The sequence below is a fragment of the Phodopus roborovskii genome, unplaced genomic scaffold (assembly GCF_943737965.1).
Source record: "Phodopus roborovskii unplaced genomic scaffold, PHOROB, whole genome shotgun sequence".
NCBI classification, from domain to species: domain Eukaryota; kingdom Metazoa; phylum Chordata; class Mammalia; order Rodentia; family Cricetidae; genus Phodopus; species Phodopus roborovskii.
Genome location: NW_026126511.1, coordinates 45572534 through 45589073, shown reverse-complemented (window position 1 = coordinate 45589073; position 16540 = coordinate 45572534). Strand labels below are relative to the sequence as shown.

The 16540-nt window shown below is 44.2% G+C and overlaps 2 protein-coding genes across 2 annotated transcripts in view; one reads left to right on the top strand and one right to left on the bottom strand.

Annotated features, from left to right (window-relative positions):
- Positions 1-192: 192 nt before the first annotated feature.
- Positions 193-5368, top strand: Gnrh1 (gonadotropin releasing hormone 1). The gene is made up of 4 exons (XM_051195781.1): positions 193-530; positions 1350-1491; positions 3831-3926; positions 5248-5368. The coding sequence occupies exons 1-4, from the start codon at positions 412-414 to the stop codon at positions 5287-5289; spliced, it is 399 nt and encodes a 132-aa protein (XP_051051738.1). The 5' UTR covers positions 193-411; the 3' UTR covers positions 5290-5368.
- A 3196-nt stretch (positions 5369-8564) lies between these two features.
- Dock5 (dedicator of cytokinesis 5) overlaps positions 8565-16540 on the bottom strand; it is a 180710-nt gene continuing 172734 nt past the window's right edge. Inside the window, exons 49-52 of the mRNA XM_051195461.1 lie at positions 15680-15848; positions 14641-14779; positions 13737-13837; positions 8565-12771 (exon numbers count right to left, since the gene is read on the bottom strand). Of these exons, the coding sequence (XP_051051418.1) occupies positions 12667-12771; positions 13737-13837; positions 14641-14779; positions 15680-15848 (514 nt within the window). The 3' untranslated portion in view covers positions 8565-12666. The remainder of the gene's footprint in view (positions 12772-13736; positions 13838-14640; positions 14780-15679; positions 15849-16540) is intronic.

The window sequence follows — 16540 nt, the reverse complement described above, 5'->3', positions numbered from 1 at the left end:
AAATTAGATTTTTTTTAGCTGGGGAATAACACTATGATTATCTGATTTAAATTTTCCCTTTTACGGAGACCCAAATGCTTAGACTGGCTCCAACACACTCTGTCTCAACTTTCTGTATTTGTTGCTTAACTTCCCTGTGAGAGTTGTGTGTGTGTGTGTGTAAATTTATTCACCCAAGACACTGATTTTCCTTGAACTCTCATAGGGTTGCCAGCTTCCTTAATCCCTTAGAATGGTGATTTCTGCTGTGAAAGTTTTAGCTAAGATTTTAATGACCAGGTTTAAGAAAATGTAACAGACCAGCAGGTGTCCCAATTACATTTGCCATTAAAAGGCTTTTTGTGGGGATTTAAACATTATTATTAAAACTATTATCTGTGTTGTGCTACACCTTGTCACTTACCAGCTGGGATGATTTCTGTGTCCCAGAAAAAAGATTCTTATAAAAAGGAAGCCAGGAAAGCAGAACATCTCAGCACTCAACCCGCCAAAGGAAGTTTGGTATCCCTTTGGCTTTCACTTCCCAACAGGTAAAATTTTTTGTACTGTTAGCACTATTTTTAATGTTGTGTGTTTTGTATGTCTAAAGGCTATTTTGCACTCAAGGGTCAAGTCTAGATGTGTTGGTACCCAAGGGAAGCCTTGCCCTTCATTGACTGACCTTATCAACCACCAGCTTTTCTGGGAGATCCAACCTCGGAGGAGGCCAGCATGGCCCAGTGTTGGACACCGAATTTGGCTTCATCCCCATCAGATGAATTTAACTTAAAGGCATATTTTTTATCAACTAACCCTAGACTTACCCTAGACTTACTTGGCAAGAGGGGTCTCCAGCTAGATTAGTTCTTGGTCTTAAAGTTCTTGGTCCAGCTAGCTGTAATGCCTTAAAGGCTAGATGTCAGCAATGCCACAGAGTAGCCATTTAAAGTCAAGCAACCTCTTATTAACCAGAGTCATCTAGGAGGAGCTTTTTCAGCGCAGATGGCCCAGTTCTAACCTCACGAATGATAGAGAACTGCTCGGTAACAGGGAGGGTTACAGGCAAAGTGAATTTGGTAAGGGATCAATTATGGGTTTCAGGTAACCAAACAAAACAAAACTAAAAAGGGACTACATTACCACAAAAATGCCAAAGATGCCAGAATCAAGTTCAGGTGTTTGTCCCCAAGGACAAGCTCAGGACAGGCCGGTGCCCCTGTGTTTCATTGTCTCCATGAAATGCGTAGCAGCTGCATGACTCCCTCTGCAGCTTCTGTAGGGTCAGTGGCCCAGGGGCTTGTCTCTTTGCTAAGCACTCTGTGTTCTCCTTCCGTCTGGGTCTGTCATGATGGTGTCTTGATGTCTCTTAGAGTGGAGATGATCCGCAAACTTACAGCTGCTGTTCTTCTGCTGAGCCTGTGTTTGGAAGGCTGCTCCAGCCAGCACTGGTCCTATGGATTGCGCCCCGGAGGAAAGAGAAACGCTGAACACTTGGGTGATTCTTTCCAAGAGGTAAGTCTCCCCACACTGACTCACTTCTAAGTGTGGGAGCCGTGCAGTGCAAGCCCCAGTGGCACGGCTCTGAGCTTACCCTAGACACTGATAGACACAAGACTTCATGGAGTGGAAGCCACATTCCTCCGTGCACTTTTGACAGAGACTAAGGAAATAAACAGCAGGGCAGATGTGAAGAGAGTGGAACACCCAAGTTCATGACAAGGCACCGTGCTCTCACATATCTGTATTAAACAAATACTCATATATGACTTCACCAGTAAATATCTGTATCTTCTTGCCACTGATAGAGACATTTAAGTAAAGAACCTGGAGAATGTTTAGTCCCATGAATTATCAAATTTGAGATTGTAAAGTGGAAAATGTACTAGCTTTAATTTCTTCCAGATAAGGTTGCAGCGCTAGCACCAACATTAATGTAGGACACTTGTTTTGTGTTAAAAATTCACTTATTAAGGATGGGCAGGGTTACATAAGAGAAGCCATTTACATTAGCTGAATAATTAGTTCAAACTGTAACTCAGAGCTGAGAAGAATCATAATAGAGAAACTTAAAACCAAGGTATTGTCTGGTTTTGAAGACACAGCGAAGCCCCAGAGTCGGAAGCCTCTGCTCTGTGGATTATTTTTGAAGCAAATTCGTGGAACTAGGATGTAGTAAAAACTAGAAATCAACCTCTCTGGGTGTGGTGCTCACACCTTGGAGTTACAGTCCTTTGGAGGCTAAAAAGGAAGCATGTTCCAGTTTCATTTCTGTTGTGATAAAACACTCTGACCAAACGTAATTTAGGGGCACATGGTTTATGTGGCCTTACAGCTCCAGAGAGTTCATCATTGTGGGGAAGTGTAAGGAGTACAGGTTTTTCCTCCCGCTGCCGGTCTTGTCCCGCAGCCGCGCCAGCCCCAATTAACACACAGAGACTCTGTATTTGATACAATGCTGTTGGCCCGGTTACTTGTTTCTTATCGGCTAGTTCTGTCTTAAGTATTAACCCATTTCTGCTTATCTATGTATTTCTCTTACCAGGGAGCCGGCCAGCATACTGCTTTCTTCCGACTCTCCATCTTGGCTCTCCTTACTACTTCCTCTTTCCTCCTTGTCTCCTAGTCCCTCCTGTCTTGCTTTCCTATTGGCCAACAGTGCTTTATTCATTAACCAGTATGAGAAACATATATACATAATGACATCTCCCATCATCTCCTCTTTTCTGTCTAAAACAAAAGAAAGGTTTTTAACCTTAACATAGCAAAATATATAACACAACAGTTATCAAATAAGAATCACAGTTAACAATATTTAGTCCATTAACATTTAGCAAGATTAAAATAAACTATTTTATCATCTATCCTATATTTGTGAGTCTAAAGTCCTATATGTAACTTATCTTTAAGCTTAACTAAGGAAAACTATAACCATAACTATCTGTCTTCAACTCCTTCAAAGACCACAGAAGGATAGTATATAAACTCTACAAATGACAGAGACATCTTGCCTTTGTCAGTCTCCATCTTGACTCCTCCTTCCTATTTCCTAGTCCCTCCTATCTTCTTTCCTATTGGCCAACAGTGCTTCATCCATTAACCAGTATGAGAAACATATATACATAATGACATCTCCCATCAGGGAAGTGAGGGCAGGAACTCAAAACAGCTAGTTACATCCATAGTCAAGAACAGATGGAATGAATGTATGCATGCCTAGCACTGCACTTACTTTCCAGGACCCAAAGCCAGAGAATGATGCTCCCCACAGTGGGCTTCATCTTCCCACATCTATGAACCTTCAAGATATTCCACCTAGGCGTGCCCACAGCCAGTCTGATCTACAAAGCCTCTTCCCAGGTGATTCACGTTCTGTCAAATTGACTATTAGAAACAACCATCACAACTCTACCCCTTGTCAGTTTGATACAAAGCACACCAGTTTAAGCTAGTTCAAGGCTAGACCAGAATATACAGTGAGTCTGGGAGCAGTCTGGAATACAGAGTGAAACTCTGTTTGAAATAAAATGAGAGAGCAGCAGCAACAAAAATAGCATAACAAACAGAAACCCAGCCCAATCAGACTGTAAAGCTCATGTGCTTTGTGTCCGGTCTGTTCATGGGGCTCAGAGCACTTCACTCTTGTCTGAGAGAACACAATCTCTTCTTACATCCCCATCACCTCCTGAACTCCAGCTCAGCCTTCAAAAATTCACCCTTAAATTCCCCAGACCCACAATTCCCCAGGCCTCTCGCTCAGCATCATAACCCCAAGTCCTCCCTCTTGGTGGAAATGGAAAGCTTTGTTTTGTTTATTTATCTTCATCTTTGAGAATCTCCTTCTTTATCTCCAGATGGGCAAAGATGTGGACCAGCTGGCAGAACCCCAGCACTTCGAATGCACTGTCCACTGGCCCCGTTCGCCCCTCAGGGATCTTCGAGGGGCTCTGGTGAGTTACAGTGATCACCGCATAGAGCTAGAGTCAGAAAGGAGTTTGGGTATGGTGACCTAGCACCACCTCGGAGCCACCTGAGTTACTCCTGCAGCAGGACCCTGGACAGCTTACAGCCTGTGTCCACTCTACATAGATAGCACTCACGTTCGGAAACTACTTTTTTTTTTCTGAAATTGATTTAAATGTGTCTATATACCCTTTATATAGCAATCCCAGATTCAGCCTTTGGAATGACTGGCAAATTTCTTCCCACTATAATGCTCCGGTTTTCAAAGACTATTCAACCCCCTCGCCACTCATCCCTCAGCTGAACCTACCCTCCCTCGATTCAGCCACTGCTTCTAGGACCCTGGGAACTGTAGAAACCAAGAACAAGGCTTTAGGGCACTCCCCTCCCCCAGTTTGGGTCACAATATTAAAAACTTAAAAAACTTGTAACTCAGAGTCACAGACTCGGCTTGTAGTATTCTTAGGCCTAAATGCCACCATTCTCATTCTCTCTCCCCTCTCTCCTCTTTTGGTACTGGGATTGACCCCAGGTAACATCATATGCTGATCAGCACTGTGCCACTGGATTATCTCCTTAGCCCTCATCCTACTTTAAAAAAAAAAAAAAAAATCTTTTTAGTGTGAGACAGAATCTCACTAACTTTCTCAGGCTGGCTTTAGATTTGTGGTCAGCCCAAATTAATTGAAATTAATTGAATTTGGTGGTTCCTTTCAGCCTCCGGAGAAGCTAAGTTACAGGGCTGTGTTGCCGCTCTGGCTGTAATATCGGCTGTTCATGAGAATGGAAGCATGAACAACCTGAATGGGGAAAGTGAATCTAGAAGGAGGGTCAGCGTTCTCTGAGCTGCTTTCCCATTGACCCGCAGCAGTCAGAAAGCATATGGCCAACTGCCGGTTACTCAGAGGAGCAGGGAAATCCTCAGTAAATCCTGCAGGAACGTAAGGCTCATAAAAGTTTTCTCCATTGCCTTCAAGTTCCACACCCAGTGGACAAAGGTGGAGGTGGGCAGACATCTCTATTTCCTTTCTTGTTCTAATCTTTCCTCTAGCCCAATCAAAATAACCAGTTGAAATTCCCTAGGCATGACATCATGAAGGACGACCCAATCCTTCCTCTCCAGGCCATCCTTTTAGCTATTGATGCAGATGTTAGTTAGGATGTCCACAGCTCTACAAGATGCTGTCTGCCATGTTTCTAGCACTTTTGAGTGAATAACAAATGCACCTGTTCTTAGATCTGAATGTCAGAAAGAATGTAATTCAACTAGTCAATTCAACATAGATATGCATGTTATGTGTTTTTCAGGAAAGTCTGATTGAAGAGGAAACCAGGCAGAAGAAGATGTAAATGCACTAGCCCCGAAGGATCCACAACACCAAAGTATAACGTGAACACTGAAATCTGTGACCTGTTAAAGATCTGTAATGTGTGGGTTTCAGTATTTCTATGCCCAGCAGCATGGGTTTCATAATAAAGGTGTGGATCAAGTCCCATACATGTGATGTGATGTGATGTGTCTCTGATGCCAAGCTCAGGACGCTTAAAAAAAAAAAAAAAAAAAACATTATTTATTCCTTGTGTCTTTCACATCATGAATCTATATCCCATTCATTTCCTGTCCCTTCTGTATCTGCCCTTGCAACCTCCCCCTAATAAAATAGAATTTAAGAGAGAAAAAGGAAAAAATCTTGTCATCAAAGCTGTAGTGTGACACAGTGAGTCTCGCAGTAAATTATCCTTTCATCCATATATCTTTACTTACAAGTATTCATTGCAAACAGCCATTGGTCTGGTTCGAGGCCTATGGTTTCTGCTACACTATTGATGCTGGGCCCTCACTGGGACTCCTCTTGGATATCCTGTTGTCGTGTGTTGTGGAGATCCTGCAGCTTTGAGTCTGCAGGATGGGCCCCTTCATGTGCTCCCACAGATCACAGAGGGGATGATCTCTCATAACCCTGGTTTTAGGCCTAAGAAGTTGCATGGTTGGTCAGCCCTCCAGCACCCCTCACCACCACCACCACCATGAGCTCTCCAGCATAGCCCTGGCCAGTTCACCCCTTACAGCGATGAGAAAGGGGTGTACCAGTTCTGCCTTCATGCCTAGAGTATGCTTTCCCACAGCTGCATCATCAGAGCCAACTCTACCGAGTTGCCCAGGGGAGCTTCAGTGGCCACTGTTGCTGAGTTCTGCAGCTGGTGAGGAGCAGGGACAGCTCTCCAGCTCCTATGGCCTCAGGGCCAACTCTCCCATGCTCGTATTCTCAGCAGGTTCACCTGCACCCACCAATATGGTCAGCTCTATAGTGCTGCCCAACAGAAGAAGGGGCCTGCTTTCCTGAGTGCTGCAGCTGGTAAGGGGGAGGGTCAACTCCCTTGCCTGCCACAGGTGACAAGGTGGGGTGGGTGGGTGCAGCTCTTTAGATGAGGAAATGTGGTAGATGGAAAAGAAACCACAATGATTAAGTGTCTTGTTGACCAAGAGACATAATCCATGGCTCACATCACCCTGCATTCACAAAGAGAAGACAAAGGTCATATACTGGCTGAGGCCAGAGGAAACTAGTTCACCTGGCTTCTATAGGATCATAACTGCATCTCCTGCTACTGGGAAAGAACTGTCCCCCCTCTACCTCTCAAAGTCAGCTAGAATCCCATTGAAGCAGAGGAGAGGCAGAGCCTTCTGGACTCCTGGTCCTGTGCTCCTTCTGGTACCATATTGTCTTGCCAGGTGGTATGAGGTTCATTCAGAACTATTTCAGTTTTCTATTGCTGTAGCTAAACCCCTGAGGCTAGGTACTTCATAAGGAAAGGTGTTTTTTATTTACTTGTTTGTTTTTGGCTCAAAGTTTTGGAGGCCAAATTGTCCAAACTTGGGAGGCCATTATCTGCTATGTCAGATCATAATCTGACAGTACCATGTCATGGAATCACATACAATCACAGTGGTATGGGATGTTCACAGAGGACGCCAAACACTGGTCTCACTTTATAGCCATCTACTCTCACAGTAATTGATTTAATCTCACAGGACCTGACCCATTTTCATGAGACAGGCATTAGGTCATTCTGAGGATGCTTTCACCATGACCCAAAGGCCCACCTCTTCATAAAGCTTTGACAACTATGGAACAGGCTTCCAGAATGTGACTCTTTAGGACACACACCACCTTCATAGCAGGGACCAGTGGCAAACATTGTTTTCCTTTCTGAGAACTTAAGAAACAGAAGTGTCAACAGTCTGACGCAGACAGAACCTGGTGTTCTCTTGTCTCTTGGTCTACCTTTCATCCTCCACAATGACAGAGTCTGGCTTCATGTGAGATAGACATGCACAAATATCTTCAAGCAAGACAAGAAGGAGCCCCGGCTGTCTTCCTGTTCAAGTGAGGAAGCCAAAGCTCAGGGTTTGGGGGCTCACTCAGTTCTGCTGGATCTGTGCTTAGCACCCCCTGAACTACACAGCAAAGATCAGTCAATGAAGATGAGACTTGGGAGTGTTGGGTTGTAGGACCTGAAACAGGAAGCTGGGGTTCATAATGAACTTGGTTCTTCTGTGGCCATGTCATGAGGTCCTAGATGTGATGACACAATTCTCACATATCCCCACAACTTCCAGGTGGCTGTGGAACCACTGGAAAAACTCAAATTTCAGCAAATGCCCATGGAATATTGTAAATTCGACTATTTTTTAAAAATACTGCGACAGGTGGAAGCCTACCATCTTTCATTAATGTTTTGTTTTAGACAATCTGATGTTGCTCAAATGGGCCTTGAACTTGCTATTAATGAACCTATTTTTTTTTTTTTTTTAAAAAAAAGCAACAGACCTTTCTGTACATTATACTTGGAACATTGGGTTTCTACTATCAAGCACCATCTCTGGGGAATTTATTTTCTTGAGCCATGAGTTCTCTTGAATGGGATTAAAAGGTGTTCATTCAGCTGCTTTTGCTGTTATAGACTTGGGATGACACATGGCAGTTTGCAAGCCGATTGGGTCCACCTAATCCACAGATGGCCCAAAAGATCAAGGGTAGTGAATATAAAAACATTACCTTTACTAAATGTCAGAGCTTTCCCTCTATCTGAAGACTTTACTTCTCAGTGTACCTTGAATATATATTTACACATACATACCTTATATGCATATTACAATTATGAACTTATATGTGTGTATGTGCCTGTATGTCCAGAATGCACCAAGCCTGACATTCACTCATGCCTAGGGACAAATGCCACCTATAATTTTAATAAACACATAGGGTAATTCTTTGACACATAGATAACAGGACATTTCTAGTTGTTAAAAGTAGTAGATTAATTGGGCCAGCCTAGATGCTCTTTATCTATTTATCCACTTATCTGTGCCTATTTACCGATGAAGAACACACAAAACCTGCACACATGGAATAACTTCCCTTCAGAAAACCTTCAGCTCAGCTCAAACAACAAAGGCATGGGTGAGCAAGGCAAAAAGAAAAGATTGCAGATTTTATTAATTCTATGTAAGACAGACACCAGGATCCTATGGTATGCATTTCTACAGTAATCTGTAGAAATGGGTCAGAGGGGCCCTGAAGGTGAAGTGTCTTGAAGGAGCTGTCACTAGGGAAAAACCATTAAGTCCATGATCTTATTTTAATAATCTAAAACAATAACAAGCTAAACACATAGTAAACTTCAAAATACATTTCCATTTTTAATTTACAAAATAAATAACAGCAAATATGAACAAAACTCTTCAACACACATCTCCTTAACTGTTCATGTATGAAATCCAATTATTTATAAAATCATGGTGAAGGAATCTTGACAGGACTCTGGGTGAGCAACCCCTAAGAGGTGTCTGAGAGATGAGCTAGGGCATTTATATGGGCTGGGTCTCAAGAGTCAGCTAGAAGTTAATGCCCCAGGAGGAAAACAATTCCTCCCATAGATAACAACGAATGGTTTGACTCTAGACCCACCCAGAGAGAAGCTTCACTTTTTCCAATTTTTATTTCCTCTGCTGTACTGAGACTAGGACCCAGGACCTCGCACAGGCTAAGCAAGCGAGCTCCATCTTCAACACTTCCAATTGAATTCTAAATAACAGAGAGGAACAATTCGTGTCTAAGAAAGCAGTAGTTGTCCACTTTCCAAAGCACACAAAGGAAGTATGACTCTTAGCAAGGCACTGGAGGTCTAGGCACAGCAGGCCAGCTTGGTGACTCTGAAGACTATTATCCACAGGCTACCACAGAGTTAGGGCAATTTGTACCAATATCTAAAAAAAAAAAAAATTAGATGCTAGGCTCATTAATATTCACAAATCTTTTGCTCATAATAGCCAGGCCAGGGAGGCTCAAAGCACTAGTAGAGGGTAAAAAAAAATGTGGATTCCAGTTCATACAGCAAAGGCCACTGGACAGTAGTCTCACTTCATTGTTCCTTAGAATCATGAAGGCCAGGGTAGAAGCAAACTGACCAAGTCCATGCAGTCTCCAACATAAAACAGACAACAATATGGACTTGCAATACAGTACATCATCTCTGCTGTCTTGTGTTGATGGGGAGGGTCTTATCTCCATTTCATTATACCTGAGGAGTGTGAGCGTGAAGGTACAAACATGGAAGGACCTCCCAATTACGTCTCACAGAATTGTGCCATTGGCAAGCGGGCTCCTTCTGGGATACGGGAGCCATGTGTGTCTGGGAAAAGGTCACACGGGTGTCTTAGCTATCTAATGATGTCTCTGTCAGCACTCCTGGGATTTGTGTACTCACTGTATATAAGTTGCAAAATGAAAATGTGCCCCTCAATCTGGACACAACTGGAAGGAAAAGGACTCAGCTTGCAAATCAGTGACAAGGGTGATCATCATCCCATCTGAGCTCTTGTGAGACACCTTGTTTAATCCAAGGGGTCTGCAGTGTGGCTAAGTGCACAATGGTGTCCCTGGCTGGAGTCAAGCAAGGGATGGAGGTGGAGGGAGGAGGCCACCCACTGCCAAGCAGCCCTTTTGTAGGGCTTTTCTTTCCATATAGCATCGACTTTCTGATCCAGTAGCACAATGGAGTAACTTGCACAGCAGGCTGTTTCCACTGAGTGCACCAAGGGACTAGCACTATGTCTGGCCTTCAGCAAGGGTGTACTTTCTTAAAAAAAAAAAAAAAAAATCTCAAAGCAAGACAAGTCACCATGGCAGAGAGGGAATGAAAAAGAGCGATGTAACAATACCTCAAACTCACAAGCCATCAATCAACATCATTCATAAAGACTGACAACCTCAGGGCTGATTTCAGCACCGTTCCATACCTCAGAGATCTTAGTAAGGGCGGTAAAAACTGGTCCTGCCTACTGCTTCCTGTCCCTTCTATATTAAACATCATTGCAGTCTTCAACTTTAGGACAGATAATGATTTTTCTTTTAATCAAATTAACCCCTTCTTCACTCATAGCTCCTGGGCTGGCTAGTTTTATGTCAACTTGATACAAGCTAATCGTAGCAATAGAAACCCCAAGACAGCTTCCCAAAGAAGTCAATCTCCCAGTGCCCTGTACATTGGTACCTACAACATCACCCAGAGTCCTGTGCGTCAAGGCAGCTAAAAGCTATTATTTTTATTAATGTGGAAAGGGAATCATGGGGAAAATGCCTTACTAAAAAGAGGAGGTAGGGCTTCTCTGGGCACCAACAGGTCCAGCTCTGCCCAGAGACCAAACTCAGGACTCATGTCTACTAATTTGCAAGAATGGGTGGGGGTTTGCTCTCTTCCCCAGATTCTGTTTCCATGGCAGCCTGAAGAGTATATCGGCATCTTTAAATCCTTTCTAGTCAGTCTGCTAGGGCTCTTCCCAAGCTCCATGGATGCCCTCTATCACCCTTCTGGTGCCTTCCTGCTTCTTTGCAGGCTTGGATCTTCTCACTTAAAACAATCTTTAACTCTTATTAGCCCTTCCACACAAATGGTTCCCAAGGCTGCCATCTTTTAAGTAAGATCTCAAATAGCCTGAAGAAAAAATGAACATTATCAAATCTTACCCAGGTCTAGAAGAGGAAAAGAAAGTTGCTGACTGCACGGCCCCAACCCACCTTAATGGCACCCCATAAGCACCTGTGTGGGAGGTAATGTCTCCACTTCAAAAGTGAGAAAGCGAACACTCAGAATTTCAAACATGAAGTGACACCTGGGATTTCAGATCAAATCAGTTTAAAGTCCCAGTGCCTGTGTGTTTTCCACAATCACGCACAGGTGCTGTTCGATGGAAATAAAGAATAGAGATTGGCATGGTACTTCTAGGATAGGCACATTAACTTCTCCAGTGTTGTGGCAGGCATGCCCCTGGCCTTTGCTTCCTTGATCTCTGTGATGAACCAGGTGCACCGTTCTTAACAAAGGTGGTAGGGAAAGGAGCTGTGCAAACAAAGCAGCTGGTAGGCAGGTGCAGACTCTCACAGCTGAAATTCCTTGGCATACTTGGACTTGGAAGACTAGATTGAGGGCAAGGTCACTGATAGTTTCTAGAATGCCCAGCAGGAGCCCCAAGCCACACAAAAGCCTTAAGTTTTGCCATCAACACCCAATTATGATAGAACTATCTGGGCTTTTCAGATACAATTCTAGCTGAAGCTAGACCATCAGAACCTTGTTAGAGATGTCTTTGGGACCTATGTGTTATCTTGGGTACATCCTATGTGAGCAAGCTGAACTGTTAGAAAAAGCCTGTAGTCCACTTTCTGTGGGTAGCCATGATTTCCTTACCTACAAAATGAGGTGTGTAGGTGTGTGTGTGTGTGTGTGTTTTAAAACCCGTCTAACTCAAAATATCTACATCTCGTGGATCTTGTGGTCATTTATGTATTTATGTGAACATAATATTTGGGCAACCAAAGTCACCCTAAATTTTCCTTCTGAAAGGAATATGGACATTAGTACCATTAGCAAGAAACCAGATTAATTCTATGATCAAGAGGAATAAATAATCAAAGGGAATATTGCACTGTATTCTCCAGGGTAAAATCAAGTAGCAGGCAGGGACCAACAGGGTCTGGAAATGTAGCTGGTAGGTCCCTCAGAGCACAGGATGTGAGCTCGGAGAGAAGGGGATGAGAAACAGAGTGCCAAAGAGTTTCAAAGGAACAGCACGTGACTGCTGCATGGTGGGGGCCATTCATCAGGAGAGTGCCAGAATGTGAGTCCACGGAATCTTGGAGAAGCCATCCACAAAGGCGACAGTAGACATTAGGGAAAGAAGCCATGGCAGCTCCTGAAGTGTACTTGGTGTCTGGCTCTCGGGAAAGGTTAGGCAGGGTAGGGATGCAGACAGGAGAGAAGGAAGGAAGTCTTAACACAGCAGTTCCGAAGCAGACTGAGAAATCCACACAGGACTCGGCTGCGGGGGCTGTTCTCCACTGCACTGTCACTGGGTCACTGCAGAAGAGCTTGCCGCGGCAGCTAAAGATCCAGCAAGTCAATGCTTGAAGCCAACATGCCACCACGGGAAAAGGAGAGCACTTGCTTGTTCATGCCTACAGATGGCCAGTTCTGGGAGCTCCGTGGGCTAAAGGGGATATGGCACGGCCTTCAGATGGACAAACAGTTCTGAGCTGGGCAATCATCTCAGTGCAGGAAGCAGTGCAGGCAGGGTGCACTGCATGACAGGCCACCCTTTCTAGGGGCCATTCTCAGGCAACAGTGGTCCAAGGCACTCGGAGGTGCAGAGCCAGGCTGACACCTTCACTGAGAGCCCGGCTCAGAAGACAGGATGCCTGACTTTCGAGCCTTCGGAGGGGGTGGGGGTGGGGCTTTGGCTTCTCTCCGGACAGGCAGGGGGGGTGCAACCTGGGGAGAAGACACAGGGAATTACAAACAGTCCCTTTTTCTTATTTCCAATCCATCCCTCTTCCCATTCCACACACTCGTTTTATTGTCAAGTTGATGAGATGTATATTGTCTAGGCAAGACAAAAAGGGAATTACTCATTGGTCCTTTGATGGGGAACATCCTTCTGTACATGTTTCTCTTATTGGTTGATGAATAAAACACTGATTGGCCAATAGCCAGGTGGGAAGTGTAGGTGGGGCTACCCGATGAGGAGAATGCTAGAGGGGAAGCCTTAAGAGAAAAGCCATGTAGCTGCTGGAGGAGTAAAATGCTGGATTATGGGTAAGCTACAGCCTCATGGCAATACATAGTTTAATAGAAATGGGTTAATAATTGCGAGAGAGCTAGCCAGTAAGAAGCCTGAGCCATTGGCCAATAGTTTAATAATATATCTCTGTGTGCTTATTGGAGGGGGGGGGGGATAATCAGCTGAGGGACCAGGCAAAACAGAAACTCCAGCTATAGTCCTTGTTCTCTTGAGCTGAACACACACACACACACACACACACACACACACACACACACACACACTCGTGGTTGCATCACCAACACTTGGGTACCTGACAAATACTTAAAAAGCACTTAGCAATATTTACTGAAAGAAGGAATGGGACCCTTCTGAGTCTACTGCAGAAGAACAGCCATTCAGAAGTGACACTGGTGTGAACTTGAACTCACTCATCTTATCACCGTGGGGGAAGTGGAGAGCATGCGTCCTTCAGTCACATGACCAAATGAAGCAGGCTTCTGGCATATTTCCCTTCTCATCTCCTGAGGCTTCAGGAGTGAGCCAAGCACTGACTATGGCGTGTAGCCTTGCGGTGTGGGGAAAGCCTCTCCTTTACACGGTGTGGACAATCCAGTGTTGTCTTCCCAGGGGTGGGGCTTGGTGAACACACCAACGACAACCTGCAGGTTCTTACCTCAGCTGAGTTCCTCTGGCTGCTCTCATAGGGCTTGCTTTTCGGGGGAGGTGGAGGAGGGACAGAAGCAGTCAGTGCCTCTGTCTGCAAAGATGGGGAGCCTGGAAATGACACAAAGGAGATGGACTGAAGGATTAATTCAGATTCTTCACAAAAATAATGTTTGCCACCACAGCACCTATACCAGCCTCATACAATTTGCTGTCGCCGTATCTGAGGTTTCTATGGAGACATCAGAGAAGACCTCCATCCTGCCCAACCAAGTTGCTCTTTAATTCACCGGATAGCATCACACAGAATTCTGAAGCATAGATTCCCATGTTCACTCTGTTTTGTTTGTTTGTTTTGTTTTTCAAGACAGGGTTTCTCTGTGTAGCAGTTCTGGCTGTCCTGGAATTTACTCTGGAAACCAGGCTGGCCTTGAAGGCATGCACCACCACCACCCACTAAGCTTAGGAGAAGAACAGTTTCTAGCTTTAGGAAACCATTCTCCAATGCACTCTAAGTATTTAGGGAAAGCTTCACCTGGCTGTACAGGTGAACTGGCAATGGTGGACATGACCTCCCTCTGCACTATGGGAACCTCTGAGTTTGTCTGGAGTGCTGCATATGCTCGGCTCCAGGTTAACAGTGGCATACAGGATGGGTCTGTTTTTTTTTTTTTTATGTTTTGTTTTTTGGGGTTTTTTTTTGGTTGGAAAAGGACAGACAGACCCCCAGGCTTGCAGTTGAAACAAGCTCAGCCCCAAATGCTAGCCCTTTGATGATTCTAATGACCACTGAACAGAATCAACTTTGCCTCTTACAATCTGTGGCCATGGCCGGTGTGATTAAGAGTTGCTCAGATTCATAGCCAAATTCCATTTCCTAGTCGAATGGATCTAGGAGACACAGAAAAACTCACTTAGGGTCCTTGTAGCTTTGGGAGTGAGTGGAGGTGGGCTCAAAACTGTAGACTGCACAGGGGAAGAACTGTGGAATGGTGTCAGCCGGCTGTCCATGAGCTGGAGACTCTTTGGCCTTTGTGTTTTTCTGCCTGGGCTCTGGAAACAAAGAGGGAAACCCCAAACATTAAAACTTCATAGTGGTCGTGGCAGACCTCAGTAACACCCTAAGAAACCTTAAATGCTGGACAGAAACTAACCAAGGGCTTAATTCCAAGGGCCATTTTTCTTTCTGTTCCCAAGTGTAGTGTGTGGGCACCTGCATGTGAGGGCTAAGCTAGCCATGCACTGAAATTGCATGCAGGCGATTCCCACCTAATCCTCACATTTGGTATGGCAAGTCCTTTACCTACTGACCCATTCCCTCTGCCATCTCCAATTGTCACTTCTAAGGCCACTGTATTGTTATATGGCAGGCGCTTGGCATAGATACTTACTGAGAATGGCATCAAAATACAGATAACGTTTGGTCTGGCCACTGGCTTGATTCTGACCATACATTGTACTATCTATGTTGGAAATAAGCAACATAGGGAAAGTTGGTCTGGCAAACACTTAACTTGACATGGCTTATGGGAGACAAAAGGGTCTTCTTTAAAGTTAAAAAGTGAAATGAACATGTTTGCACCAACTTGTAGAACACTGGCAAGAGCTGCAATTCCAAGTGCAACCCACGTGTTTACACTGTGGGTATGAGATCTTGTGCCAGTATTGACTTGGAGACTTGAAACTCTCTGTATACACTTTTCTTCCTGCCATCTGTGATTTGACACCACCACAGGCTGTTGTGTCCTGAGACTAGCTGCAGCCAGGCTTCAGGCTTCTATCTGTGACTCAGTGCTATGCAGTAAATGAAGATATGCTGACTGAGGGGCAGGCAGTGGTACCCACCAATGGTACCCACCAGCGATACCCCGCCAGTGGTACTCCGCCAGTTGGTACCCCATCAGTGGTACCCCACCAGTATTAGCTTTCACTTGTTCTTTCTTTGTTTTTTACCATCATGTCAGGTTCTGGCGCTTTCTCTGCAATGACTTGTGACTTGCTCAGACTCCAGTCTTTTCTCTTGAACTTGCTAATCCGGTTCTCGCTGTCTTCTCTGGGTGGCAGATCTTCAACTCTGGCACCCGATGAAGCTCTGCGTTCAAACAGTGGTTCCAGGATGGACCTATCAGCCAGGAAGGTCAAAAGTCACAAAACTTCCATCCCTGTCTTAACCTTTTGAGTACTGGGATTACAGGCATGAGCCACAACACTTGGCTGAATGTTCTTTATCTCATTTCCAGTTAATTTCTCCTTTTAAAAGTTCTGTCTATCAATCTATCAATCAATCTATCAATCTATCCTTTTATCATATAGCAACAATATCTAACTATCTGTCTGTCTGCCTACCTGCCTATATACCTACCTACCTATCTAATGATACACACACCTAAATCTTTTCTCAGGGTATTTTCCAGTTGTTATAGTTTTCATCTGAACTATTTACTTATCTTGCATTTCTTATTCATTCATTAATTCATTTGCTGAACAAACTTCTGTACTTTGATTCTGTAATTTTCATAAGATAGTTTAATCTTTTTCACCCTCGCAAAGCAAACCCTTAATCACTTTTTGTTTTAAACTGACAAAAAAAAAAACTGTATTAATTGCAGATACATAAAAAGGAGTGACACTCAATATTTAACCTTAAAATTGCACTTTCAGTTGAAAAACTACTGAACTGAATCCAGCCAGCTCTCCATTGGTTGGCCGCCGGTGGAGGGTGCTATGGAACTCATATACACTAGGATATCTACAGCCAAAGGAGGCGCACTGCATCTGAGACAATCTTTTTCAAGGCACAGCAAATGCAAAGAG

Excerpts from the sequence above, each read along its gene's own strand:
- Gnrh1 (XM_051195781.1), top strand. The coding sequence starts at position 412 with ATGATTTCTGTGTCCCAGAAAAAAGATTCTTATAAAAAGGAAGCCAGG. Across the intron at positions 531-1,349 it reads TGGCTTTCACTTCCCAACAG|AGTGGAGATGATCCGCAAAC; the intron begins GTAAAATTTTTT and ends GATGTCTCTTAG. Across the intron at positions 3,927-5,247 it reads GGGATCTTCGAGGGGCTCTG|GAAAGTCTGATTGAAGAGGA; the intron begins GTGAGTTACAGT and ends TGTGTTTTTCAG.